Genomic DNA, 27,593 nt, shown 5'->3' on the forward strand with positions numbered 1-27,593 from the left:
AATGGATATTCACTGTCTGCCTTTTGCTACATGAGTGGGTTCTAGCATGCTCGCTTTCCTCTCGTCAAGGATCTGTGGATAATGGCTGATGAAAGATGATCAGATTGTGCAAAGAGGGCTCATAGGACATTGAAGGAAAAAAAAAAAACCCGTTAATTGAATATACCACTCTGCTTTTTAGAAGGCAAGATGCATCTGAATAGCTGACAATTGATAGCTACAACTGATTAAACCTGCATTGACTTGGAACCATAATTAATATAAATCGCCGCTCTTCAAAGGACATTTTAAAGGACTTTGTATAAAAAAGAAAATCTCAAACCCCGCAATGCTAATTAGTTTCATTTGCGTTTGAAGAGTTCATTTGGCTTGCTTTTCCAGTCCTCTGACAAGCTTTTCCTTTTAACAGCTGCATATAAATTAGGGCAGTTGTTTTTACTGGTAGCAGTGATATAAGAGTTCCCACAGCTCCACAGCGAGAGTAGGTCCCTAATTAATCTTACGGAATTTTATTGTTGATTCGTGACAGCATGTTTTGTGTTGCTCAGAGCTTTTATATGCTTTTATATTCAGGAATCTCACAATCTAAGTAAATTCCAATAATGTATGGCTGCTGTAGGATTAGACGGCTTCTTTTATGGCCTAATTACATAAGCCTAGGTGCTGGATAAGGTACCGAGGCTCAGGTAACCACTGTCAGGTTATGTCATTTCAGTTTTCACATGAAAGCACAGGAACTTAGAAGAATAACTCTGGAAGGTAGCTCTGCGCGTGAGCTAAATGAAAAGCCTGGCTCAAGATACTGATGTGTAGGTTGAGAGGCTTTAGGAGAAACCAGGGAGGAAAGCCTGCTCTGAGTGTGTTGTTTTCCGTGTAAAGAAAGCAGGGTCTCATTATGGAGTGCCAATTGTCGTGGTTAACAATGGAGCTCTTTCTTTTTTTAAATATTGTAAGAGTTCCACTTTGTAAAATGCTTTTGTAATGAGCTCAGACTATGTCTTGCATCCATTGAAAATAGTATTTCCCAATTAGTTGAGTCCTTCTGCTTGGAGCTGAGGAAGGAAGTACGGATTTAATGATAACAATAGATTGTTTTTTGGCCTGCAGATGGTAGAAGAAAGTGAGGAAAGGCTAACAGAAGAGCAGATCGAGTCACTTCTCCAGACAGTCACCAGTATTCTTCCAGGGGATCCGGAAGAACAGCAGAGAGACTCGGCAATGGCAACCGAAGACAAAGGTGACCAAGCGTAGGAAGCATCTAGACCAAATCTGGCAACAATTTCAGCAGAGGAGAATCAGCTAATATTTTTCTGGTTTTTACTTGATACCAGTTTAATCTTGTATTGGACATCGTTGTAAAAGATGTTACAGTTTTTGTTACTCAGAGGTGATGAGGGAACCAATTGTTTACAAGAAAGCACGGAAAAGGGCACTCGTTTTGGCATTTTGTCACAAACAGGTATGGCAGCAACTGAGTTTGTAAGGTAGCAGTCTGAGAAATTATGAGTCACAGAATCTGCAGCTTTTGTGTTTTTTCCATTACCCATATAACAGCTGTACATTTGAATAGGCTTACATACAGCTGGCAATGTTTTAATTATCACAGCAGTAGTATAATTATAATTGCTTTCATATGCTTTTGAATTGCCCAACTGGTTTTCAGAATACGGTCTACAATACAAAGCCAACTTTTGGAGCTGTTTGTGAAAAGGGCTGTTCTCAGGGATCAGAACATAGGGTAACGTACCAGAACTGCTTGGTATCTGGCCAGACAATTTCAAGTAGGCCGTTGGTATCATGGAAGTGAGAGGATCTGTTGGTAGGGTAACTGTTCTCAAGGATGTCTGACAGTCCGTACTTGATAAAAGAGAGATCCAGATCAATCAGCTAAATCAACATATTGCTGCTGAAATCAGCTGGGTTGGACCAGTTTACAGCAGTTGAGGCTCTGGACTCAAATGTTAAGGCTCTTAGTAATACAAACAGAAGAACATTTAGGTGTGAGGTGTCTATTTTCCCTTTGAACGTTTGTTCCAATATTTATATATAGACAAGTCACAGTCCTGTGAACATGCTGTCGACCGTGGAATAAATTAATGAGTGAACACTGAAGTGAAGTCCTAATCTGGTTTAGAAGAATGAGAATCAGTCCTGGTTGAAGCAGAATTTTCTGTGTACTGAGCTTTTGCCTGATTAAAGATTTCAGGATCAAGTATTTAATGTTGAAAGCATTGATGATTATAATAAATCTTTTGTATATATACATATATATACATAAAGTCATGGTTACACATGGCACTGGTTTTATACTATGACTGCCGCAATTCTTTTATAATTATTATAATGTACTGGAAATAGAAATAAAGTTTGGAGTACATCCTGGGAATTTTGTGGCTTATAGACAAGATGTCAGATACTCTGATTCAAGGTCTGTCTTCCCTCCCCCCTTCTGTCATGGTTTTATTTTGTGTTTTCATGCAAAGAATTTACGCTTTATGAGCTTTAGTTGTGTTTTATATGAAAGGGAGTGATAACTTCCAGTGTCTGGGGGATTTATGATACACATTTCCATGGTATTTTAAGCTTCTTTGATGTTTGGAGAGGAAAGGAAATTAGCAAAAAATATATTTGTCACATCTTAAACATGATTTATCTTACATTAAATGCATTCCAAGGCTGAAGACTAAAGGTACGTTTTGACTGGGTAAGTATAGTATTAGAGAGGGAAAGTCCTTGGTGGTTTTCATCATACATCAATATATATTTTCTCTCTAAATGGGCAACAAAACAACAGAGATGAGTAGATCATATCCCAGAATGATGTGACATTAATTTTAAAATGAGCATTTTTACTCTTAGCAGTCACTGGTGGTGTTTGACATCCTGTGGCCTTGGGCTGCAACTGTTTACATTTTTATCTGTCTTCCTTTTCTAAAATTAAGTTATTGAAACATGTTCTAAACTTAGGAAAAGCAGATGGAAGCAGATTGCAGGTATCTTTAGCCAGCAAGAATATTTTAACAGATATCTGAAGTTGGATGTTCCGCCTTGGGAATTGCTGATTTGTTATCGTAATGGATTTTTGCCAGCATCCATGTTGTCTTCTGTGGTATGTGTATTGTACAAGGTACAAGAACCCATTCGCTTGCTATTGTATTTAACCTTTTTATCAAAATCAATTCCAGATGGATACATATATTAAGCTTGTGCAAATGCATGGTTAGCTAGTTCAGTCTCAATTAACATACGTAAACTATAATTTCCCGGAAAATGCAATGCTGGGTAACATTTGAAGGGATCTGGGATTTTGACATCTGCATTACATCAATAAATCTTTTATAAATCTACTGTCTGTGCTCTCTGCCCGTGTAAGTGCAGGTGAGGAATTACTCTGGCTCTGAGAGCAGGTTTCGCGTCGTGGTGTTTACTCTCAGGTGTGTTCTTTGGAAACCTGAGACTCAGAAATTATTTATGGAAAGCAAATGTCATCTTGCTTATGTGATACCATTTTTCCGGTGTCCTATATATTACCGAAAAGATCTGCCTGTCTCCCAAGGCTGCATTTTGTTTTCTTAACTAATCAGTTACCTAACACAATGAATGTACTCTGCTAGTTCTTTTGAAGGAGACAAGACGGCTTGAAGAGAGTGGCCCTCTGATGCGTCATGTGTACAAGAAAAAGTATGTGCGTATTGGGCACTTAAAAGCTTGGTCCGTAATTTTGAGAAGAAAAAAGCAGACTACTCGACACTTTCTGAATATTTATATATGCATATTATTTACAGCTTTCTCATTTCTTGCGTGCTCCTCGCTTTTATTCTGTATCGCGCATTGGGGTCTTGGCAGATTGATAGCTCTGCTTATGGCAGCTCTTGTGCTCTCGTCGCTGCTCTGGGAGAAAGGGGGAACGAACTGCCAGAATTCCTCTGCTGTTTTGATACTTTAAAGTACCTGGGGCTTCTCTTTTCATAAATTCAAGCCCAAGAAGGCCAGCTTTCTTTAGGATTGTTTGGCAGTCCTCGCTGGAGAAGTTTTGTTAGCAAGAAGCTTTGTTTTATGGGAGGAGAAGGAGCTGCCACTCCTACCTGGCTGTGCTCTGGTGCTGGGAAAGGGAAATAGATATGCTGGAAACAGAGATGTCCGCAGGGGATTTTGTAGAAGATACAGGAAATCCCTACCGATGAGCTGAGCAGCTTTGGTGGCGGTCATGCTGTGGCAGGGCTGTGTGTAAGGCCGTTGCCCACCACTGAAATGCAGAATTTGGCAAGCTCTCCTTTTCTTACAGGGAGCAAAATGTGTTTTGTTTGTATTTGTGTGGTGTATTCACTAGGTAAAGGTGTGTAGTCTTAATTAGAAAAAGCAAACCAAAAACTCCAGAAGTTTGGAGTTTTGGTTTTCTTCTGAAGCATGTCTTTAAACAACACTGAAGTAGTACATGGAAATGGCGTTCAAACCTAATGCGTCCGTATGCAGAAGAGTTAAATAATGTCTACGGAGTGTCTTGAAGTTTAAAAGTGTTTATACAAATGTTTTAAAAAAGGTCCCGTCATTAACAGTCCTGTACATAACTTCTTACTTACTAAAATCTCTACTGGTCATAGACAAGCTATTGCTTTTGAAGTCAACCAAACCAGGCTGATTTACACCGGTTGAGAATCATGCCCTAAAATAATTAACCAGCCACATCACGATACGGCGTCAGGGGTGGATGTCTGCAGCTGCTGTAATCCTAGCAGACCCCTGACGCATAAAGAATAATCGAACTGGACATATTTTTGAAACTGTCATACCTCAGAAGAAATAAGGTTGAGAAATTTAACTAGAACGCAGCTGAGTTGTTGCAGACTGAAGTCAGCATGTGCCCTGGAGCAAATTCCTGCTGGTCCCAGAGCTGTCTTGGAGGCTGCTCAGAGGGAGTGCGGTGAGCTGTAGGCTGCCTAATTCGTACTTTGCTCTTCATCCCGTTGGAAATATGTGTTTCTCCCAACTGATAGTTGAAGGGGGAAGACCTGGTTGACCCTGCTTGAGAGGGGGGGGGGGTGTTGCACTAGGTGATCTCCAGAGCTCCTGTCCAACCTCAATGTTTCTGTCAGTCTGCTTCCCCTTCCTCCCGCTATGGACTTGGGATGTTTTTGTTTGCTCGCTCAGCGCAGAGGCAAAGGCTGCTCTCGTTAAGAGCTGAGACGCAGCGGATTGGGGGTTTCTCCCTTGTCCCCCTTTCCGTCCATGCCTGGTGCAGCGTGGCCCCTCTGCCACCTTTGCAGGTGGGTGCTTGAGGCTCTGGCACAGTGCAAATACTTTATTTCTGGGATGTTGACAAAGAGAGAAGGGGACAGTCTTGCAAGGATTGCAGCAGGATTTTGTTGTGCCTGCGGTTTCATCAGTTGCTTGAGCCTGAAATTGGAGTTTGCTGAAGTTGCTCTGCATTGGCAGCGTGTCCTGCAGATTGCAGCTACGACAGTGAGTTGAGCGTGTTCCAAAAGAGGCTCCTCTGGTATGAAGGATGTTTCCCAGGATGCTGCTGGGATAAGATGGTGTTTCCGTGTGATCTTAATCACAGTTTTCTCTTGAGTTTTGCTTAATGTTACTCCACGGGCCAAATTAATCCATAGTGCCTCTCCACTGCCTTAAGTTTGGCCCGAAATACAGAACCGTTCATTCATTCGTGCTGGCTGTGCTCAGCCCCTCCGAGTCAAGCCACGGGTGAATTAACCCAGCCCAAACTGGGATTATTCTGGATCCCAATTTTGAAATGCACAAGTTTTTCTGTATTGCATTTTCTATGACTAAACTTCTTATTGCCTCTGCCTCCCTGGGGTGGCAGCTCTTTGCCATGGCAACGTGCGAACAGCGCGTTCTGTATCCCAGAAAATGCTTCGCTTCCTAGGCATAAAATCCGCTTCCCTGTGTTTGGACACAGGCTTCGAAAGCATCGGTCTCAGCTGGGAGCTACTATTGTTCGAGTGTCTTCTGAAACGCTTTGGGCTTTGGCAGGGGGAAGGGGAGTCGGGGGATCCTGTGTGTACCTCGGCCTGGCCGAGACGGGGCTTTTCCCACTTTTCTTTCTTCATTTTCCATCCGCTACCCATAACCAGCCTTTTCCAGCCTGTTCCTGGTACCAGCTCCCAGAGCGAAGGGGATGCCAGGCTGTTTCAAAAGACACGCTGCCGAAGGAGCGTGAAAAAGACCTTTCGTGCCCGAAAACTTGTTTTTGCAATTGTACCAGTTGGTCTAAATAACAGATAGCATCTCACCCCGTGAGCTTTGCTTCACTGATAGGAACATCTGTGGTTATGAAAGGGTCCTGGTAATTGAAGAGGACTCATGGAAATATCTCAGTTGACTCCTCTCCAGCGCAGGCAGGCGATGCTCACAAGTTAACCACCCCGCAGGCAGCAGCAGCTGCCTCTTCAGGCTCTGACCCACAAAAATAAAGCCTTACATTTAAATCTGAGCAACAACTATAGTCCTTTTAGGACGAGATGGTGACTGGGCAGGGACTAAAACTCAGCTCCTGCTGTTCCCAGGGGTCAGTTCTTTGTACTTAAAGATTTATTTCCTTTCCTGCAGATGAGCAGCGCTGGGGTGGAAGATGCGGAGCAGGGAGCCGGCGTGGCAGGACGGGTGGCGTCTGTCTCAGCAATGGGAGATGCCCGTGGGATGGGCGCATGGAGCAGCGCTGGGTAGCGAGGTGCAGGTGGAGAGGGGACCGCAACACAGGGTCGGTGTTTGCCACCTCGAGAACTTTCCATGGGGTCTCTACCACCACCCACCCAGCGAGAGGAGAGGAGAGTGATATGGTGGCTTCGGAGCCAGAGTCAATCGGCAAACGCCAGCTCTGCCACCAGCCTGTGGCCTCGGCGAAGTCCTTTCTCTTCTCTCTGCCTTGATTTCCTCTTTGGCAAAAGACCATTATTTTTTTCCCCAAAAAGTCCTCGGGACCCTGAGGTGAGCGATCGGGCGGGGACGGGCAGGGCTGTCACTCAGGGCGTGCAGCAAGGCTGACACCAGGAGCGCTGCCCAAGGGCTTGTTTAACATTTCTGTGCATCCCGATAGATAAGGGAGCCTTTTGTACTAGTAACTATGGAGCTGATGAGGAGGCTGCAGCCCTCCGCTTTCCCTGTGCTTTAAGACCAGCGTGTGGGTGTCAGTGCCTCGGCTGCCGGGGCGGCTGCTGTGACCGTGGCCCCGTTCCTCCTGGACACGCGGGTGTCCGCCGTGCTCGCGGGCTCTGCTTCCAGCTGGGGCTGTCCCCTTCCCGCGGCAGGCCCAACGTGACCATGTACTTGCATATCTGCGGCGAACACTTGGAGGTCGTTCGTTACAGGGACTTGAATTAAGAATTTCATAGGGCAAGGAGTTGCCAGACTTCACAGTCTTGCACCTCTGGGACTTACCCCACCACGAAGGCATGTCCTGCATGTGCTGCTCATCTTTCACATCGCTTGTAGCAGAGATAATGGGGAGCTTAACTGTGTGGTGAAATGACTTTCTAATGAAAACATCTGTGCTCTTGAATTGGGCACAAGATCAAGTCTGAGGGTGAGGCTGAGCCATGAAGCCAAAGGAAAGCATTCCCTTGCGGGTGGGCTGCTGAGCACCGTGGGGCCGGTGGCCGTGTCCCCTTCAGCAGGGGAAAATCATGTTTTCCAGAGAAGCAGCTAATTTAAATTATTTAATGGCAAACAGAGGGTCATGTTTCCACAGGAAACCTAAATTACACAGGTTCCCCTCGTGTTTAAAATGCAGAGTGTTTGTGGGGGCAGATCCTGAGCTGGCACACACAGATGTTGCTCTCCCAACCTTGGTGGCACAACAGCAACATGTGCAGGAGCATCCCGTGACTGAAGGAAAACATGGGGGGGGGGGCAGCGTTCGGCATCACCCCAGGGAGAGAGTTTGCAAAGGGCGACTCTGGGGCACCAAAACTGGCCTTTCTGCATCGGCGAGGTGCCGGTAGGGAAGATTCAGTTTGTGTCCCAAAGCGAGCACTGCGGTAGAGCTGATGTTGGGGTGGGACGTGGGTGGGAACGTGGGAAGAGCAGGGCAGGGAGCAGGCAGCTGGAAAGCCACCAAGAGATGAATGAGCGGTGAGTACCAAAATGAGCATCGTACCTCTTCCTCACCTGTGAGAGCGATGCCTTTGGGTGATGAGATCCTTCCCTAGGGCCACTGGTTCCTCATCACCAGCTTGATAACCCAACGCTCCTGATGCCGGGCTGTGGGATCGGGAATTGGGATCCCTGTTCCCGGGTGGGATCCTGTGTCCGAAACCAGGACATCCTGTAAAAGGGGAGGGGGCTTGGGTCAAGGCAGGCAGGGAACTGTTTGTCCTTGGGATGTTAAAGCTCTTTAAAATATTTCAACAGCAGCTTGGATGCATCCAACACCCCCCCCCCACACACACACACACACACACACAGATGAGCCCAGGGAATTCTCTAAAGAAGCCCAAAGCACCCTTTAAAAACTGCAAGTGATGTTTTGTAGCCTTCCTGGAGAAAGGAAGGTCATGTCAGCCCCCTTTCCAAAGGGCTGCTATTGAGGCGCAGTTTGGGATCCAGCCAGCATCCTGGGGGGAGTCGATGGCAGTGTTGTTTAGGTTGGAGCTGCCGAAGACGTTGACAGAGAAAATATTTTCTGTTCCCACAGAAAGAAATCCTGCTGCAAAGTTTTTATTGAGCAAAAAGAAATGCTTGTGCTGAAAAAATCAGAGCTGCGGCCAAAGCACAACTAAAATGCAGTGAGCACTTAGGAAACATTTGTTAAGCCCCAAGAACCTTTGCTTGCCATGAGCAAGAGTCTCCCTGCTCGTTACTTAAATTAATTTCCCTCTGCATTAATGATCTTTATTTTATTAACTTCAGTGTTTATAAAAACAACCATCAAAGGTAGCTGTGATGCTGTTAAAGTTTAAAGATAATTAAAATAAAACCAGCCTGGGAACCAGCCAAACAGGGTGAGAGAATATCTGAAAGAGAAGGGAAAGCCAAAAAAATCATTGTGAAGGACTTGATGCAAATAGGAAAGCTGGGAAGGGAGCTGCAGGGAGGGCTCAGGGATGCTGCAAATGGTCCCAGCGGGGCCGAGTGCCCGGGGGGAGCTGCATCTGTGCTGGCTGGTACACGGGGGAATAAAGAGCGTCCTCCGAATGGCTCTCGCCAGCGTCTCTGCCACATCATGGTAAGGCAGCTGGGGGACGTGCTTCACGGGAGCACCAGAGACACCCGGCACCGAGATCCCTGTCCAAGATTCATTTTTTCCCACAGCCAAACCTGCTGTAGGGGCTTTTTCTCGCAGCCACCTGCGAAACGGTGCTGATGGTGCATTTTTATGCAGCCACCCAGGTCTGGCCGCAGCACGGCCCCGCCTCGCCTGACGTCCAGCCCTTGCAGGTTTTGCAGAGCTATTGGATATTCTGGTTTATTTTAGCCTCTTCCTGTTCCCTTGAATGGGGACCAGGCTGTTGCCAGCTGGTGCTGGAGGCTGCTGGCGAGGCAGTGCCTGGGCACAGGAGGGTGGTGGTGGCACCGGTGGCACCGGTTCGGCTGGGCTTCGGCGCTGAGCGCGAGGGCTCGCTGTGCCAATGTGGTTTAAAGCCCTTGTTTGTGCATCCCACCCCTCGTCCTTCATCTAACGGGCAACTTCACTGCCCAGCCCCCTGTGTGCAATTAGTGCTTGGCCCCACTGGGCTCCCACTCGGTACCCTGCTGAGCTGCGAGAGAAAAGCTGGCAGGAATCACCCGGCCCTTTTCTTTTCTGGGGCCAGGCAGAAACTTCATTGTTCATTTGGGGAAAGAAAGGAAAAAAAAAAAAAAAAAAGAAGAAAAAAGGAAAAAAAAAAAACCACCAAAACCACCCAACCCAGCTGTTTTGCAAACGCTTCCACGTCTCACCCCCAAAAAATCTCCACCCTTGGTCTCTCTGGGGACAGGAGGACAGTGTGGTCACGGATGCTCCATCACTTCCCAGCCAGACCCGCCTGCAGGACAGCAATGTCTGATGTGAGCCGGGGCGGCAGCAGGGCCGCAGAGCGAGGCTTTAACCTGGGATATCAGCGCAGGGGGGACGGGGGTGAGCTCAAACCATCGGTCCCAGCTGGAAACGAGTAACCAGGCGTCTTCACCGCTGCTCCCGTCGGCATTGGGTTGCTGCAGCCTGTCGGGGACCTGGTACATTTGTGTTTCTGCAGCAGGGCGATTCCTCCTGCCAGGTTTGCTCTTTACGCACCGGCTGGCTTTTTCCTCTTAAAAGCTATGGAATTAAAGCACACATCGGCTGCTGCTCCTGGAGCTCAGGGCGTTTTTGCGGCTCCCCTGGAGCATTTGCTCTGCTGCATGCTCGCAGTGGAGGAGCTGGTGGAGGAGCGCTTTCTTGCTGGGCTTTGTCCCAGCCTCAGTCTCTGACCCCTGCAGTGCTTACATGAAATTAAAGGTAAAGATTTCTTTACCCAGAGATTTGTTAGCCCAGAGGTTTCCATGACGGGGTCGGGGTGCCAGACGGGGTCAGCCATCCCCTGAGTGGGTGATGCTTCAGTTAACCCAACCTGTTCCCCTGGGGATGGGCTGTGGGGTCTGCAGAGCATCAGGGACGGAGAAGGGCATGTTAAACCTGAGATTAAACCCACTGGCCCAGTGGTAAGCTGTGCTCTGGACAAGGAGAGCTCTGCCCATCCACAACCCCTGTGCCGCCCCCAGGACTCCTCCGGGATAACCACCCCCCTTCACCCCAAGCGCTCGCCCTTTGCTCCTCCACCAAAAATCGTGGATGTCTTGGGGTGGCAGGGCCAGCCCGGCTCCCTGACCTCGCATCTCACCCTGCGTTGGTCCCTGGGGGTCCTCCGTCGCAGGATGGCAGTTCAGGGGAGCAAATCCCTTTTGTTACAGACCAGATGCCGTCGAGAAAAAGGCATCCAAAAATAGAAAGTCTGAGCTGTTGAAATTATCCAGCTCAGTGGAGAGAGGGAGGGGGGCTCTCCCAGCTCTTCCCACACTTTATATATGCATATATTTATATATATAGTGAAAGTTAACCCCTGGAGACACGCTAAAAGCTTTAAAAAAAGAGCTTTGTTGGACTAGAGGTATTTTTGGCAAGTCTAAAAGGACCTTCAAGTTTAGTGCTCCCCGTGCTGCCCGTTGAGGAGGGAGGGCATCAGACAGGATGAACCTGGGGTCTTTTATCGGCAGCTGTGGTTCAAGCATCTGCTCTTGCACCAGACTGAGAGGGCTCATCGACAGATTTAAAATGCTATTTTTTTGTTAATTGGATGTGTTCGATTATCTGGCTGCCCCAGGATGGGATGCGATACCCGGTGAGCTCTGAAATGTCATGGGTGGACAGAAAGCAGGTGGGGTTTGGGGAAATGTGCAGGACAAGCACCTCGATGCCTCTGCAAGTGGCATCCCGGTCCCCATCCTGATGCATTGGGCACCTGGTATCCCTTGTGCCATGGGGAAAGCCGTCGGTGCCACCACAATGGGGTTCGCCTTCTCAGGCGCTTGGCAAATGCATCTGCAAAGGGTTTGGGGTTTTTTTTCCCCCCTTTTTGTATTGTTCACTGATTTCCTTAGCAAAAGCCATGGCAAGGCAGCGCTAAAGGCTTCCTCGGGGTGCAGCAGCCGGAGGGCGGCTGTGAGGGAGGGAAAAGGAAGCGCTGAAAACACCCACTCAAAACCTAATGGGATCCAACCGCCTCCTCCCAGCAGGTTTGCTCCTTCATTGCCCAACAAAGCCCATAAAACCCCCCAAAAGCTGCTGCTCCCAGCTGCCCACGTCGCAGCGGCCGTGAGTGGGCCGGGGGTGGAAATGGCCACTTCAGGCCAATTTAAACATTTTCCCTTTTTCCTGTGCAATGTCCTGCCCCCAGGCGTGGGCTCAGCGGAAAGTCGCCTTTTCTCCAGCCCCACGGGGCTGCGCCGAGTGGGACGGGACCCCCTGCCTGCATATTGCTGCTTTGGGTGAGACCCCAGCAGCTGAAGCAACCGGAGAAGGCGGCTCAAGCAGTGCGGGTGTTGCACTGGAAATGGCCCCAAAATGCCCCTCTTACTCCAAAAAGCTGGCGGAGGGTGGCCATGGGGGCTTCCAACCCAGCTCCTGGGGTGGCCGCGGGCTTGGCTTGCAATCGCTCTCCTGTTTTAATAATGCAGGGTAAGATGAATGCTTGAATTTTCCATTTCTGGGAGGAAACTGATGTAGCATTCGGCAAGGCTTGCAACGACTTTACAGCAAAAGTCATGGTTAATGCATCAGACCGGCTGCAGGTCGCGGCAGTACGCGGAGTTCCCCAGGGTCTGGCACAGAGCCGCGGCCATCAGCACAAGCCGGAGGCAGGGATGTTCCCCCCAACCCTGCAGCAGTTTCGGGGTTGGTGTGTAACTCGTCCCCGCGCGGTGATGAGCAGCGTACAAGTGTCCAATGTTATTGTGGTGAAATACGATTTATCCTGTTTCGTTGCGCAGGGTTGATGTGCTTTGCCCAGGCGAAGCTTTGCTTTGCAGACGGGGGTGCAGAAGCAGGGGTTGCTTGGACGGGGGGGTCTGCGCACGTAAGGATGGGCAATTGCTGCTTTCTTATGTATTTTCCTTGTGCGCAGATGCCGGGAGTGGCTCAAAAGGCGAATCCAGCCCCGAATTGCCCTGCTGCTGGAGCCCCAGCCTTTGCAGCCGTGTGTGGGAAGAAATGCCCGGGGCAAGGACCGCAGCTGGCATCAGCCACGTGTGGGGCAGGTTCTGCACTAACCCTGGCTCATGTCCCAGGTAACTTCACCACCACCCACTGCACCTCTCTGGGTTTCACCAGGGCAAAGGAGCGTGAGGTCCAACTACGGACTCCAGCTCATCTCTAGTGCCCAACGCACCGAGAAAGCCTGCAATTCACTCCAAAACCTATGATTGACTCTACAAATGCTGCTGCTTCATTATTTAACCTCCAAATGTTGCTTCTTCCTCTTTGGACTTTGAGTTTTGAGCTTTTCCCAGCCTTTTTCCCAGCCTTTCTGCAGCTCCGGGAGCTGGAGCTTTCCCTTCAGTGCCAGCTGAGCTGGTTGTATCAGGCCAGGAGCGGAGCCTCTGAGGAAAGCCATAAATATTGCAAGACTGGTGATGAAGAGGGGAGCTGGCAGGCAGGGAGGGAGGGAGGGAGGGAGGCTGCGGATGCTGCATGTTTTGCTGGGGCCTCAGCAGAGCCCAATAGTTAATCATTAAAATATGCTTATATGTAACTAATCTCTGCAGGGCAATGAACTGAGAAATTATTTAACGCAATTTAAATGGGTCATAGTAGTTACTATAAGTGTGCCTCGAGCCAATGGGAGCTGTCAGGCTGCTATAAAAGCGGGTGGGGAAGAAATAGCAGCTGGTGGGAAGAGATCACCAAAGACTCGATGCGTGTCCTGAGCTGCCTCTTGACGTGCGGAGATCCTCCTGATATGCCTGAAATCAGGCTCCAGCTCTGGGCTGAGCCCTTCTTCAAATATTGGTGATCCCTCCGGCGGTCAGTGGCTGCGGTGGGAAGGACGGGGTCTGCCCGGAGCCGGCACTCGTGGCTGCACCGTCTCCTCCGCTGCCGCTCGGTGCTGCCGATGGGGACCAGAATCGCCTGTTTAAGTCTAAAAAGGTGAAATTCAGCAGTGCCGTGAGTTGAGGGTTGCGTCGCTCAGGTCGGGGGTGAGTGGGATGCTCTTCCACAAGGTGGGTCGGACCTGGGGGCAGCAGCTGGTTTCGGTGAAACCCTGTTTGGGCTTGCAGTTTTGGAGATGTGAGTGTTAGCAGCGTTATCACAGCGTTATCCTGTGGGGACATGCAGCACCAAGCGGGCGCTGCTGCCGGGGTTTTGCAGCAGTTCTGTAAGGGGAATAGAGGAGAAAAAATGAATGGAAATGGATTTTAGTGGACTTTGATCGGCCTGTGAGAGGGATTGTATCAGCTGGATGTTTCGTGAGCTGACCCCAATGGCTCTCTGAAATCCCGGCCTCTTGCGAGCTCGGTGCTTGGCTCCCAGCCTTCCCACCAGCGCGTTTCGTCTTCATCCCTGTTGTTGTTTGCAGCCCTGCGGGACCAATGCACCGGGTGCTGTTGGTGAGCGCAGCTGAGACCCTCCAGCATAGCACTGACCATGGCTGGGGTGAGAATATATCTGCTGGAGGGAGAAGTGACACCGAGCACCGAGCTTTCTGCCAGCCTTGCTGCCTGCCTTAAAATACCCCAAAGAGGAGTTAAGTGCCCTTATTTATAGCTCCACAGTACAGATATTTACTCCTGCAGCGATGCACGCCGCTGCCCTTGCTGCCAGTCCTTAGATAAGCAGTAAATCCCAACATCTCCAGACATTAGTTTCATCCTGCTACTTGCTTTTTCTTCAGTCTGTTAGTTCCATAGTATTTAATCTGTCTCTTTTTGTGACTTTTCTGTCTTTTGTCCAATTTTAAGTCATATACAATTGATTTATACCAAACCCCACATTACATGAAATCAGCTTTCAGCTCCCTTTTTGCAAATAAGCAAATAGGTGCAAGGACTTTCGGAGGTAATCGTGGCTGCGCCGGCCAGCTGCTCTCTGATCCAGAAAATAAAGAGCACAGCCTGTTTCCTGTTAAATTTTGCTGGTCGCATTGATTTACATTGTTTGTCTCGTGTTTTATGGCTTCCAAGTTGATGTTGTGTTAAGCTGGCTGGAGTTTAGGCAAGAAATCAAATGCAGGCACTGGCAGGCTTCCCCAAATGCATTCATGAGGGTTGATCGCATAGTCACATTTTCTTAGTCACTGGAGGAGAAATAGCAGAGCTGCCTCACTTGTGTCCCGGACGGTTTGCATCGATCCTGTGCTGGTAAAGGCACAGGACAATTTTGGAAATTCAAACCGTGGGGCAATGCAGGCGGCGGAGGGGCTGCGTCCCACTGCGCCATGGCTGGGCGCTCCTCCAGCTGCTGGAGTGGTGGTTTGGTGGCCGTGGGGCGTCTCCTGTCTTTATCTTGACCCAAAACCTCTTTTTTTAATCTTATCTTCTCCCCTGTCCTGTTGAGGGGAGTGGGAGAGCGGCTGGGTGGGCGCCCGGCAGCCAGCCAAGGCCACCACACCAAAGACACGGACTGGGGCAGAAATTCTCATATATATGTATATAGAATCATAGAGTATCTCAAGTTGGAAGGGACCCATAAGGATCATCAAGTCCAACTCCTTGCTCCTCGCAGGACTACCTAGAACTGAACCGTATGACTAAGAGCATCGTCCAGATGCTCCTTGAACTCTGACAGGCTTGGTGCCGTGACCACTTCCCTGGGAAGCCTGTTCCAGTGTATGTATATGCGTTATAGAGACAAATGCATTTTAGGCAAAGCAGGGTGAGTTTCTCACACCCTTGCTTAGGGCATGCCGTTGGGACTCCACGCAGATAAATGGGACTGCGTATTGCTGGTGCCGGCGGCTGCAGGTCCGTGCTTTGCCGGGATGGCAGCGCCACGGGCAGCGGGGAGGAGAGAGCTGCCTTTCACCCCAGGCCGGCATGGGGAGGTCGTTCATACGGGCATGTTTGATTTGAGGTGGCACGTTGCAGATCTGGGTCCCCGATGGTTTGCTGCTGTTGTCCTTGCTGGCTCTCAGCAAGTCTGTGCAATGAGCTGTGGATATGTCCACAAAAAAAAACCCCAAAACAACTGCTTTCCATCTACCTTGGGTTAGTCAGAGGCTGTCTGCAGAGCCAGGCAGGGATTTCTGCCCAAAGGAACCCAAAATATTTGGAATCAAAAGCCCCGATCTAAGGGCAAAAGCTTCTCGCTGGCCAAACGAGTGAGGAGAGTTTCTTATTTCATTTTACAAGCGTCAGCAGCACGTTGGCTAGGGAGTTCTGCCCTTTCTGCTCCGTTTTTGGCAGAGAAAGTCTCATTTTTCCTTAGGAAAACAAGAAATAGAATATTCCTGTAGGATTGAATGCGGGAGAACTTGCATAAGTTCATATTAGGGAAGACGCCTACAGAATTCAGCGGGTTCCTATGGCAAAAGGTCGAACAGCATTTAGCGTTAACTGTAAATTGCCTATTTATGTGCGTGTATTTGGAAATGACGGAGAAGCCGTGCGGGGGGTGTTGGATGCAGGATGGGCCGAGCGAGTCCTGATTTTGCCATTTCTGTTCCCTCTCTCTCCATCGCAGTCTGGAAAATTGGTGTCTTGGTGGCTGCTCTCTTTTACTGATTTAAAAGTACTATTGCAGGAAGATGGGTTCATCATTTGCCTCCGCTGGTGCAATTTTGGTTTTCTGAAGAAAAAGAGATTGTTTCTGTTTGTGCCCCAGGTGTTTCACAGAAAGGTGCAGAAGTTCAGTAGATGATTTCTTTGGTGCATTTTATTGCCTGTGCTGCTTTTTTAATTTAACATCTGTTTTATGGCTGAGGGGGATGTTATTCAGTGGTTAGAGCAGGGGACGGGGAGAAAGGAGGTCTGGATTTCGTAGCTTGTCTACAATGAATTTATAGTTTCATTTTTTGGTGGGTGCAGATTTCAGATGCCTTCACACCCTCACGTTCTCAGTTGGGTCTCGCCGTTCCCATCACCTCTCTAACAAAGGTGCCTCCTCTATGTTCAGTTAGGGCTATTTCCCCTCCCTGTAGCAAACGCAGCAGTGTCCCAGCGAGCTCAGAGAAAGCATTAAATGCCGTGTTCCCCTTTCAAAAGGCCACCGTAAAAATAAATGATCGATGGAAACCAAACAAGAAGAGGGAGCTCTGCAGAAGGTACCGCTCCTCCCTCCCCTGTTTACTGTTCTCCCAGACTTTGGCCCAGGGGCTCAGGCTTCACCCGTTTCACAACGTGCCTCACTCAAGACCTAAAGATACGGCCTTGGGAATAAAAAATGAGTCTAAACCAAGGTTTTTCAAGCAACATCCCGAGCTGAGCTGTTCAGCCACTGCAAATGGGGAAAAATCCACTGCCAGGGTAGGGTGCTGGATCCAGCAAATGAGCCTGTCCCCAAAAGCAGCGGGATTTTATTTATTATTTTTTTAGGGCATTGCATTACCCTCCTCATCCCCCCCCCCAGGTAAGGTGCCAAACTCCAGTCGCTGAACCGACGCTTGCTGGTGAGGAGCCTGAGAGCAGCAGGGCCACACGGCAGCCCCCGTGGAGGGAGAATTAGGGTTTAATTCAGTCTCTTTTAGCTGACAAATCAAGCTCAACCATAAAGGAGGCAGAGGAGGATGAAAATACTGCAAGTCTGGAACAAGAAACTGCGGCGGGGATGGGATTTAAATGCTGTCTTGTCTCATCTTTAATAGTGTGAATTTTAACACCACTTGTAAGAAACTCAAAGAAAAGAGCCGCACCATGTATGATTTCATTAGCAGCATTAATGGTGTTCCTTCAGAGCTTTATGTAATTTTAAAATTATTTACACTTCTATAGCTCCTTGCAAGCTGGCCAGCTAACGAAGGGACGAGTGATGGACCCGCTGGGCACTCATTGTACAGTCACTGCTTTCAAAACGCCCGTGCCTTGCACGTGATAGAGATGCCAACGTATTTAGACGACGGGATATTTTTGTTTTCAGAACTGCCGTGGTTGCAAGAGCCAAGTCCTGCAAGACCAGCCACGCTGGCCATCCTGCTCCGAAGAAACTCATCACACAGACCGTAGCCAACTGCCTGGGCACGGTGTGTGCGGCCGAGGCGATTTCACTGATGTCTCACTGCCATCATCACAGAGGGTTTGAAAGCCTTTGATCCGATGCAAGCAGAGCTCTGTGTCTTTGGCAGTGGGGTTTTGGGGGGATTATTTTTTTTTTAGATGCTGGAGTTTGTGACCTGCTTTCTCACCTCCTTGTGAGGTGTTTTCCAGACACAGACAAGATCATTTCTTGTTATCACTGCTACTGCTTTACAAACTCAGGACTTAATCCTGCAAACCACTGGGCACTTTCAGCCATTTAAACTTCACGGGACAAGTCCCACAAGAAAGAGCTTATCCCTCTTCCATCAAGCGTCAGTGTGCTGCCGGCGGTGCTTTCCCAGGCAGACGCCCGTGAATGTGATGAACGAACGCGCTGAGGACGGGCTGTGCGGGTGCAACGAGGCTCTGAGGAGCATCGCTCCTCGCTGCGGGGTGAAAGCCCGGCGCTTTGCTCCCTGCCTCCATGACCAGCCATGCAGGGCAGCTGGGCAAAAGCAGCCAAGAGCATTGCACATGACTCGAAGCAAACAGCTTCAGCAGCGCGGTAGTGGTCGTACGAGACTTTATAAGAGCTCCAGCTTAGCCGGTCTCTGTGATACTGGATTTTTTAAATATTTTTTTTTTTTAGGGAAACCTAAAGGAGGGGGAGGAATTAGGCAATGGCTTGTTCTCAGATGTTCCTGTGCTGGAGATGAGCACTCTGCCTGCACACGTCCGTCATGCCACATAGGCAGCTGTCCGCAAGCCAAGAACACGGGAAGATGCCTATAAATGTAAAAGAGGAGAGTATTCACTCCTGGTTTCTGACTGGAAAAACAGCTACTTCTATATTTATTGGATGGCTAGGACTGCCTACCAGCTGGAAAAACCTGAGGACTCTGCACCTCCAGAGGCTCCTACAGCTGGGGAAAAAATCTCCCTGTGAAATAAATACATGTGATGTCTAAAACGCCTTGCCTGCGAGAACAGGGACGAGGACTGCACGGAGATATTCCTAGCCCCGTAATTATTTCTCCAGGCACATGGAAAGATCAATTCTCAGCTGTCACATTTAGAAAGCAGCAGACACGAGATCAGACAGAGACAGGGGAATATGGAGCTATTTATCACAAAGAGCTGCTTTAGGGGGTCGGAGCAGAAACCGCCTCGTTCCTCTCTGAGCCGCAAATGGGTTAAGGTCGGGTTGCAGCTACCTAAAGAAAAGTCCATGTTCTCCTGACTTTGATAATTTCAGTTTAAATCTTCCTGAAATGGTGCTTGCAGCAGAAAAGCCAGCCCTGCTTGGCGATGGAGGGTGGCCCTGCTGGGATTAGGGAAATAAGGTGTCAAAGCTGGGGCTGGAGCTGGCGGGGGGGTGTGTGTGTGTGTGTGTGTGTGTGTTTCTTGTAGCTGCAGCACCCGAGTGGTTTGAGCCAGGAGGGTCTGGCTCAGCATCCATGCCCAGACCGCTGGCCTGGACCTCCAGCAGTGGTCTGAGCCAGTGCAAAGCGTGTTTGACGTGTAACCAGGTCCGATGTGTCACGCTTTGCCCTCCCGTGGGACGCCGGGCAGCGGGGACCAAGCTGAGGTTTTATATTTTCAGGCCAATACCTTTCCGGGCAGGTACGTGCAGCTGCAACATGGGATGGGTGAGAGTGGGTTTGAAGAGCAGGATGAGCCTGTGCCCTGTGAGACCGTGGGGGGATCACTGCCTGCGAACCTAGGGCAAAGCCGGAGGTAGGGGAGTGATGCTTTCAGGTTATGCACAAGGATGATGCTGTGCGTGCGGGTTAGGTGGATCCCTGTGCTGCCAGCTGAGGCTTTTTGCAGGCAAACACTGAGAATGGCACCTTTCTGGTGCCGCAGTGATTCCCAGGGCTTGGTTTTGCTGGCTTTGGCCATGAAATACAAATTGTGTGGCTATCGAAAATGCCCAGTGGGGCCCCAGCCCATTGGTGCGTGCACTACATCTGCTCCGGCATCCCCTGGGGCAAACTTTGCACTGCCAAGGGCATACTTTGCACTGCTAACATGATCGATACGCGAGGCAGCGGGCCAGAAAAATAATATCGGTAGCAGAGAAAAGCAATAAAAATGAGCGTGCCCCTGGGAAACGCAGAGAGAGACATTAGCATCCTTCCAAGTTAAAGAGCGTCCTCGCTGGGTTCGCAGCTGACAGGTTTGCTCTGCTCATAAGACAGACTGCATTAAGTGCAAGGCATGATTCTGGATGCAGAAACATCTATTCAGCAGAAACATCTTACTCTCCTGCTGTGAGGGGATGCAGAGGAATGTCATCAGCTTAATGTCTTGTGGGGCCTGTTTTCCCTAAACTCAGAGGCTCGTGAACACAGTCCTTGGATGTTCTCCTCCGGGGAGTAAGTCTTCCCTGAACGTCCAGGCTGGGTTTTTTTGGATCAGTCTGCCCTTACAGACACCACTGGGATCCCTTTACGGTGCTGGGTGCCAGCTGCCCCCGTTGGTCCCCGTCCTGCCATGATGTGCAGCCAGGAGCAGGGTATTCCTGTCCCCTGCTCCTGCTTCTGGGCTCTGGAATAGCCCTCAGCCCAAGATAAATTTAGGGCATCTCAGAGGCTGGGATGTGGAGAGGGATGCTGCCCCGTGGTCCTCCCCTGACCGAGGCACCAGCCGAGGGCTTGAAGTCTGTGCTGGTTTACCTGCAGGCAGTTTACTTTGTCAGTAAGGTGTTAAGTCCATCCTTTTCCCTTATTCAGAGGGCAGTTTGTTCGTATTCATAAAGGCAGAGATAACAGGATTGACTTAAACAATCTGTGTCTTTGACACAGAGCCAACTAAGCACTTAAGCGGGGTTGCTCGGGGGAGGAAGGATGCCCAGCCGTGCTCTGGGCTTCGAGACAGCCCAGGCACACGCGGGGCTTGGGATTTCTGAATTACTTCTACCTAAAGGCCAAATGAATTTCCCAGATGCACAGGACAAGCTGAAATCCAACTGAGTTTCTTTGTGCTTTATCATATTGGTATCCTCCTCCAAATTTCTCTGTTCCCTCAGTTCCTTCTATAATGGACTTATCTATATATAACCTTTTGTACTGGAGGTAACAGGGAGATCTTTTGGGGCAGAAGCGACAGCTGAGCCTCTCACCCCCCTGGCTTTCAAAACCGCCTTTAGTGAGCATGGGGATGAAAGCCACAAGCACCAACCCTCCTCCCTCTGCCTCTCAGCGAAGGAGAGATCCTCCCTGTGCGAGACAGCCAGCGAAAAGCTGGGTTGTGCAATCGCTGCTGAGGCATTCGAGGAAAAAAGAATAATATTTAACAGTTCTGTCAAGAACGTGCCTAAGCCAGCAAGCGCAGCTCTCCTTGCTCTGGGCCCGGGAATGAGCTGAGCAGAGCCAGAGGGAAATTCTTTACATTCTTAGGATTGGGAAAGTGGAATTAAGGTAAAATACTCCTGGATGAGGGCCAGGATATCTGGACTGGCAAGCTTTCTCTTGCTTTTAAACATCACACTCAAACTGTATTCAGGACTACTTTTGGAGTGGAGTTGGTGTCAGGAAAAGCATTGTATTGGAAGTCCAGGGAAGGAAAAAGACCCATTTTTGTCTCTGAATGTGCCAGACCTCCAGCTAGCAGAGGTCAGAGCAGCATGCTGGGGACTTCACTCGCTCGCGCACTGGCCCAGCGACTTGTATGATGTGGTAGGAAAGCTGCCGCTCACCTGGCAGGCCTTGGTACGAGCATAAGGCAGCACAATCAGTCATTGCTGCTGGGTCTGTGACAGTCCACGTTGCCTGAGGCTGTGCAGGATGGCTCCTGGCTCCTCCGATGTGCCCTGGAGCCCTGGCGTGCCCCAGACCCGATGCGTGGAGGGAGCGCGGATGCAGCCACCCAGCTCGGTCCTTCCAGGCGATGTTGTATGGCTGCTCTCTGCCATAGCAGTGATTTGGAGAAGTTTGGTTTATGTTGTGGCTCGCATTCGGAAATAGCATGAAAAAAAAGTTCAACGTAGGCTCCTAAATAGCACCATCTTTCAGGACTCAGGGCTGCTCTTCCCTCCTCCTCCTCCTCCCAGCAGTGGTCCCAGATGCGCCATGTGGCACTGCTAGAACTTAAAGCCTGGGAACAACCGCAAGCCGTGCCACTGCCAAGGGAAAACCGGGCACAAAGCCGGCACAGCCACCAGGACCCGCTTCTGCTTCTCTTGGAGCTCAGCCAACCCCGGGCTGTGGCCCCGCAGCACCAGCCCCGCTCCCCCCAAGAACTGCGGCTTCGGTCCTGGGCTCATCCTTCATCCCACGCGTGCGGCCGAGCCCCCGGCAAGGAGGAATTATTTCCCAGCTTTAAGGAACAAAACAGGAGCAAGCCAGCAAGGAACAGCCAATGCAACTGTCAAATGATGAGTAAGTAAATGCTATTGCTTCTGGTAGTGTTTATCCACCGGCAACAGCAACTTCATGGCCGAGAGTTAAGCTCTGTCTGTACCGAGACTTTGCGTGATGCAATATTTGATGGGTTATTTGATCCATGGCTCTCAGATGAACGCTGATTAAAGAAGGGCCCAGTGTGGGGCACCCGCTACGTACAGTAGCTCCGTCCGCTTCATACAGCAGCATCGTGCTTTCCCCCTTTCCCTTGGAGAATGGCGTTTTTTCCCCCCTGGAGGCACTGTTTGATTGCCACAGATTGGAAGCCTTTAAAAGGGAAGATCTGTGTGAGTTACAGTTAAAGCCATAAAAGAAAAGCCAATAAAGTGATCTGAAAAGTGCTGTTTAATGGATTGAGGCAAACTTACTGGAAACAGGATACAGACTGTTTCATCTTTAAATCGTTAGTTCAAATTCAGCTGCATTCGGGGGCAAATGACATTTATTCCCTGTCAATAGCTGTCAGAGAAAAGAAATTTGAAAGGAATTTTACCACCTGAAAGGAGTTGCTGGTTTCTCTGCACTCCCAGCAACTCCCTGAGCACGTCTGAAAGCCTTACAGGTGTTAGGCACTCTTGAAACTCAGGCCTTACAGGGCAGAGCTCTTCCCACCATGAAAATATGTCCTGAACATAGGTATCTGCTCACATGGCTGCCTTCACTTAATTTTCTTAGCAAATAAAACACGCATGAGACGCACCGCGTTCACCCCTCTTGACAGCGATGTTTCTCCATCCCCTCAGTGAAGCAGGATGCAGAACGAGCGCTCATCTGTATCGGCTCTCCGGGCAGCGCTGGCAGCGAGCGTTTGCTCATCGATATCGGTGGAAACCACGTCCTGACAGGCTCGTAAAAGTTTTATGATAGGCGCTTTGCAAGGGCTATGAGACATGAGGTAATGGGCTGTGATTAATTCATGCATCCTGACGGTATCGCTATCAGCTCAGGCACCGTCGCTCCGCATCTTGTGAGGCTGGGATGACGGCAAAGCCCAGCTGGTTATCTCCCCAGCCGCGCAGGATTTGTACCGTCTCTCCAGGAGATGGGACAGTGAGTCAGACCTGATTTTAGGGCTTTCGGGATTAAAAGGGGATGTTCTCCCACACGGTGGTTTCCATCCTTTTTACACTAAGGTCTCGCTGCTGGTGGTGTCTCCCGGTCCTGGTGTCTCCAGCCAGCCGAGCCCTCACCGAGGCCGGTGGCAACGAATCAGTGGTGGTTCTCATTAGCTGCCAGCCCCCGTGCTGCGCTGCCCCGCTGCAGCGACGGCGGAGGGGATGCCCCAGCCGCAGGAGGGTTTGGGAGGCAGAGGGCAAAGGGCAGAAACATCCATCGGGGATGAGCAGGGATGAGTGTTGATTACCACTGCTCAGTGCAAAGGCAGCTTTTCCCGGACTGAATTTCGGGCTGGCATGATGTTAAATCCCTTTAGCTGCTTTTTTTTTTTCCCCCCATTTGGCAAGCAACACAAATTTGGGGAATGTCCCACGGGATTGTTCCGTTTGATATGACCCTGCAGCAGCACTGACTTTTCCACGGGGTGTTTGTCTGCATACGGTGGCGGCAGCTGGGCCAGAGCTCCTGTATGTAAAGAAGAGAGATGTTTTCAGTTTGATTCAGCCTTTACGTATCATTAAGTTAATGTTAACAAGTCAAATTCAACCTATTTTCCCGCTCTTTAGGGATAAAAGCTGTCCTTCTGCATAGACCACTGAGGAGGAAGCGGTTAGGATGGCCTAAGGCCAGTCTTTGTTAGAGGTGAGTTAATCTACAGATGTGAGTCTCCTCCTACAGCTACACCTCCAGGGGCAAAGCGCAGGTGCAAATCATCCTCGCTCCTTGCCTGGCCGCTTCACCCAGCTGTGGGTCAGAGGAGTTGTGAGATGTGCCGGCAGCCGGCTCGGGCTCGAGCTTGTGCTCCAGCCCGATGCTATTCCAGATGTTTCCACAGTTGCCCCCATGTGGTGGGCACGTGGCTTGTGCTTCCCCGCTGCTGCAAAACAGGTGTATGACACCAGAGGACACCTGAGCTCTGAGCCAGGCGATACTCCCTGCTGTCCTGCGCTGTCAGTGCCTCATGCCTATTAAAATGTTCAACCGTAGCTTTTCTCAATTTATCGGAGAGTTGCAGCGCTGCACGTAAAACCCGTTTGCCCAGGGCAACGGGACTGTGTGTTCTGGATGGTTTCACCCGCAAGACCGACCTCTGAAACCTAAGCCAGCGGGTAGCATTCGGTAAAGAGTTTTCTTGCGAAAATAGTCTTACAGTTCAAGCCTTCACCTTTCTTCTTTAGCAGTGGTGGCAGGTTTTAGTGGCGTGAGCTGGGACAAAATCCAGCTGTTCCCAGCTAGCAACATCTGTCTGGCACAGCTGCCCAGACGTTGGTGCACATGGGCTCCTCCAGATGCTCACGTGGCGCCACCGCCCAGGTGTGCGCCCGCGCGTCCCGCCCGCTCCAGCTGTGCGCTCCAGCTGTTTCCCGCCGCGCCCGCAGGGGTTAATGGCCCCGCCCCCGCCGCCCGGCCACGCCTCCTCAGCTGTCAATCTTCAGCGCCGGCCCAACCACGTCCCGCGACACATCGAGGCCCGCGACCAATCAGGGCGTGGTTGTGATTTCCATGGCAGCCGCAGCCGCGCGGCTGAGGGGAGGCGGCGCAGCCGGTCCGGGTCCCGGTCCCGGTCCCGGTCCCGGTCCCGGTCCCGACCCCGACCCCGACCCACTGCGATGGTGCCTGAGGGGAGCCGCGGCGGAGGAGGGGCAGCAGTGCTGCTGCTGCGCGGCTCTAGCCCGGCCCTGGCAGCGGCCGCCGCGGCGCGGGGGCGGTGGCAGCGCAGGTGAGGAGCCGCTGCCCGCCGCGCACCTGAGGCGGGAGGCTGCGGCGCGGCGGGGCGGGGCGGGGCGGGCCCCGGGCGTGGCCGTTCCCCCCCCCTCACCGCCCGCGCAGCCCCCACAGCAGCCGCCGTGCTCCGCCTTGCCCCGCCCGGCGCTGGGGCGGCTCCGGTGCTGCCAGAGCCGTTGCCTTTGTCGGCCGCGTTGGGGGACGGCCGCGGCCTGAGACGGCGGCGGCTGCTGCTGCTGCTGGGAGCGGGTCAGCGCTGTGGCCGTGCGGTGCCCGCGCCCTTCAGGCGCCGCTGCCGGCCGGGGGAGCCGGGCCGGGCGGTACCGTAACCGGCCGAGGCACTCGGCTGTGCGGGCATCGCCGCGGGTCCCGTAGCTGCAGCCGGGAGCTCCCGAGGATGAGCGGCGGGAGCGGCGGGGCCGGCTCGCTGCTTCCCGCCGGTGCCCGTGGCGGGGTGCGAGGCGGATCCGAGCCGGGTAAATCGGAAAGTTTCCGTACGGGCGGACTAACTTGCTTAAGGAGCTCCCAGCGCTTCTGTTGTCTTTGTTCAGCAGCTGAGATGTGTCGGGGGAGGCTGTCCGCGGGTGCCACGCCGCTGTAAATACCCGCGGTGGAGCAGGGGAGGCACGCAGAAATAGTTTTACAGCGCTGCATTTGTATCTGCAAGCACAACGTCTAATAGTCACAGTATGCGTAAGCATTTTAGCGGTAGTTTTATAGCAGTAGACCTAATACGCCTCTTAGCTAGAAGTGGTTTTGCTGGTGGTATTGCTGGAAGAAGCCATTTGCATATGTTGTTGTGAACGTGTCGTGCAAATTTCTGTAGGTCTGTATCTTTTTAGTATTATTAAGCAGTTTGATTCTTTGAAGTGCCTTATTGTATAATGGAGTGCTGAAACCCCTCTTAGGAGGCACAGTACACATAAAAGTGCACAGAACAGTAGCTTATCTGCTATTAGTATGTCACTGACTTTTTTTTCTGGGTTTTTTTAACATAAATTTAAAGAGCTAGAAGCCTATGTGTGTTGCCAATAAAATTCCTTTTGTTGAATTGTTCTCCAGCAGTAGCCGTAGTACTTAACAAATACTGTGTATTCTTGCATAACATGTTGGTAACTCTCTTTTGACCATTCAATATGCAAATCCAGTTAACTTGCTGTATGTATTATATATGTAGGTAGAGCAGAATGTATAGAGTTCTTTGCTTTCATTTGAAGCAGAACGTTTTAATTAGCTGTACTTTAAACTCATTTTAGAGATCTTAAATGTTGAAAAACCTAAAAGTATTGAATTTTGAGTGCTTTGGTAACCTTACTAGCTGGTTCGGATCTGGTATATTTTTTTCTCTTGCTTGTTAAGAAAGCTTGTAGGTGTTAGATATAGAGGAAGGACAAAGGCTTCTGAATGTCTCTTTACACACACACACACATATATTCGTGTGTGTATCTATATATCTGTCTAGTGGAGGATTATGAAGAAAGCTGGGGGGGGTTTTGGGGGGGGTTAACTGGTAAAAGGAAAGGGTACAGCTTGCTTCATCTTTTACCTATTGATTACATGAGGGAAATGCATAAATGTGAGCACGTCTCTTTTTACTCCTTGACTAAGCTAAAAATCTTAAACATTTTTTGAATGAACTTGAGGAAGAAAGGTCTTCACCTGCTGCATGTAGGAGGAGGGAAGGAGGGGGAGAGGATTAGCGTGTGCAGAAGAAGGAAATAATACAATTTCATGATTGTACTAGATATTGTGGAATTATTATGTAGTTGTATGCAGTCTTCCCCAATATGGAAGCTTCAGATTCGGCAGTGGTCTGTGGCCGTGAAGGTTAATTTGGCCTTTACAATTTTTCAGAGCTTTATACTAAAAAAAAAAAAACCAACCCAACAAAAAAACCCAAACCAACAAAAAACCCCAAACAAAAAAGTGTAGGTTCAAGGGAATGCGAATGTGTGAACAACATTCCTATAGTTCCTACAGTGTGAACTATAAGGGAATGTTGTTCACACATCTGCATTCCCTTATACTAATTTTGTCCAACTTTCTCCTATTATTCTACTTGTCAAACTGCTCTGCGTGAAGATAGGCTTCACTAGGTCTAGCTGGCTGTCTTTCATCCCAGATGCTTTCTGCCGGGTGACTTACTGCTTATTTGTGGAGGTGAATAAAAATTGCTCATCCTGTTTGATCATCCTTTTTCACTGTGTAGCTAATGGGGGGGAGAAATCTAGAGTAAACAGCTGCAGGGCTTGAGAGCCATCATGACTTAAAAAGCTAAAGATGGACTTGGTACTCAAGTCTTCTTGACTTTTATATCTAGCGTTGCTGAGTATTTTGCTTGGGGTTTGCTTGCTTGTGCTGTACTTTGACATTCCTCTGTTTTTCCATTTCCTCTGGATTCTGTTACGTGACTGGTAGTAATACATGATATCCGGTCTTTGGGGAAATCATTAAGGTGACTGTGCAAACGCCGCTTCGAAGGCATAAAAATGCTTCCTGAATACTTAAATGATTTTTTGGAACAATCTTCTAAATGAGCCTGCGACGGTTTGGATAGCTTCTTGAAGTGGTATACTGTGAATATTTCAGTCGTGTTCCTCGCTGTTGTGCTATACCATTATAATGTAACTGTCGGCTTTCCTATGCAATCTTCTTTGTGGTGAACAAACTTGAATGGCCAGAAACAAACCAGTTCATTGAAGGGAA

General features: G+C 49.9%; 2 protein-coding genes across 8 annotated transcripts in view; both read left to right on the plus strand.

Moving 5' to 3' along the window:
* CRCP (CGRP receptor component) overlaps positions 1-13,093 on the plus strand; it is a 44,646-nt gene extending 31,553 nt beyond the window's left edge. Inside the window, exons 6-7 of one of the 2 annotated variants that reach the window (XM_076354597.1) lie at positions 1,108-1,237; positions 12,597-12,810. In XM_076354597.1, the coding sequence (XP_076210712.1) occupies positions 1,108-1,237; positions 12,597-12,763 (297 nt within the window). In that variant the 3' untranslated portion in view covers positions 12,764-12,810. Of the gene's footprint in view, positions 1-1,107; positions 1,238-12,596 lie in introns of both variants that reach the window. The other variant, XM_076354598.1, reaches the window with a different exon arrangement.
* Positions 13,094-13,368: 275 nt separating this feature from the next.
* The window catches only part of TPST1 (tyrosylprotein sulfotransferase 1), a 43,936-nt gene continuing 29,711 nt past the window's right edge, over positions 13,369-27,593 (plus strand). For 4 of the 6 annotated variants that reach the window (XM_076354506.1, XM_076354509.1, XM_076354510.1 and 1 more), the window contains exon 1: positions 24,679-24,882. Coding sequence is in view for 1 of the 6 variants with exons in the window: in XM_076354511.1 (XP_076210626.1) it covers positions 24,773-24,882 (110 nt within the window). In the remaining 5 variants the exon portion in view is untranslated. Of the gene's footprint in view, positions 13,619-24,678; positions 24,883-25,227; positions 25,364-27,593 lie in introns of those variants that run through there. The other 2 variants (XM_076354508.1, XM_076354507.1) reach the window with 2 other exon arrangements.

This window comes from Aptenodytes patagonicus, chromosome 17 (genome assembly GCF_965638725.1).
Source record: "Aptenodytes patagonicus chromosome 17, bAptPat1.pri.cur, whole genome shotgun sequence".
In the NCBI taxonomy this organism is placed as follows: domain Eukaryota; kingdom Metazoa; phylum Chordata; class Aves; order Sphenisciformes; family Spheniscidae; genus Aptenodytes; species Aptenodytes patagonicus.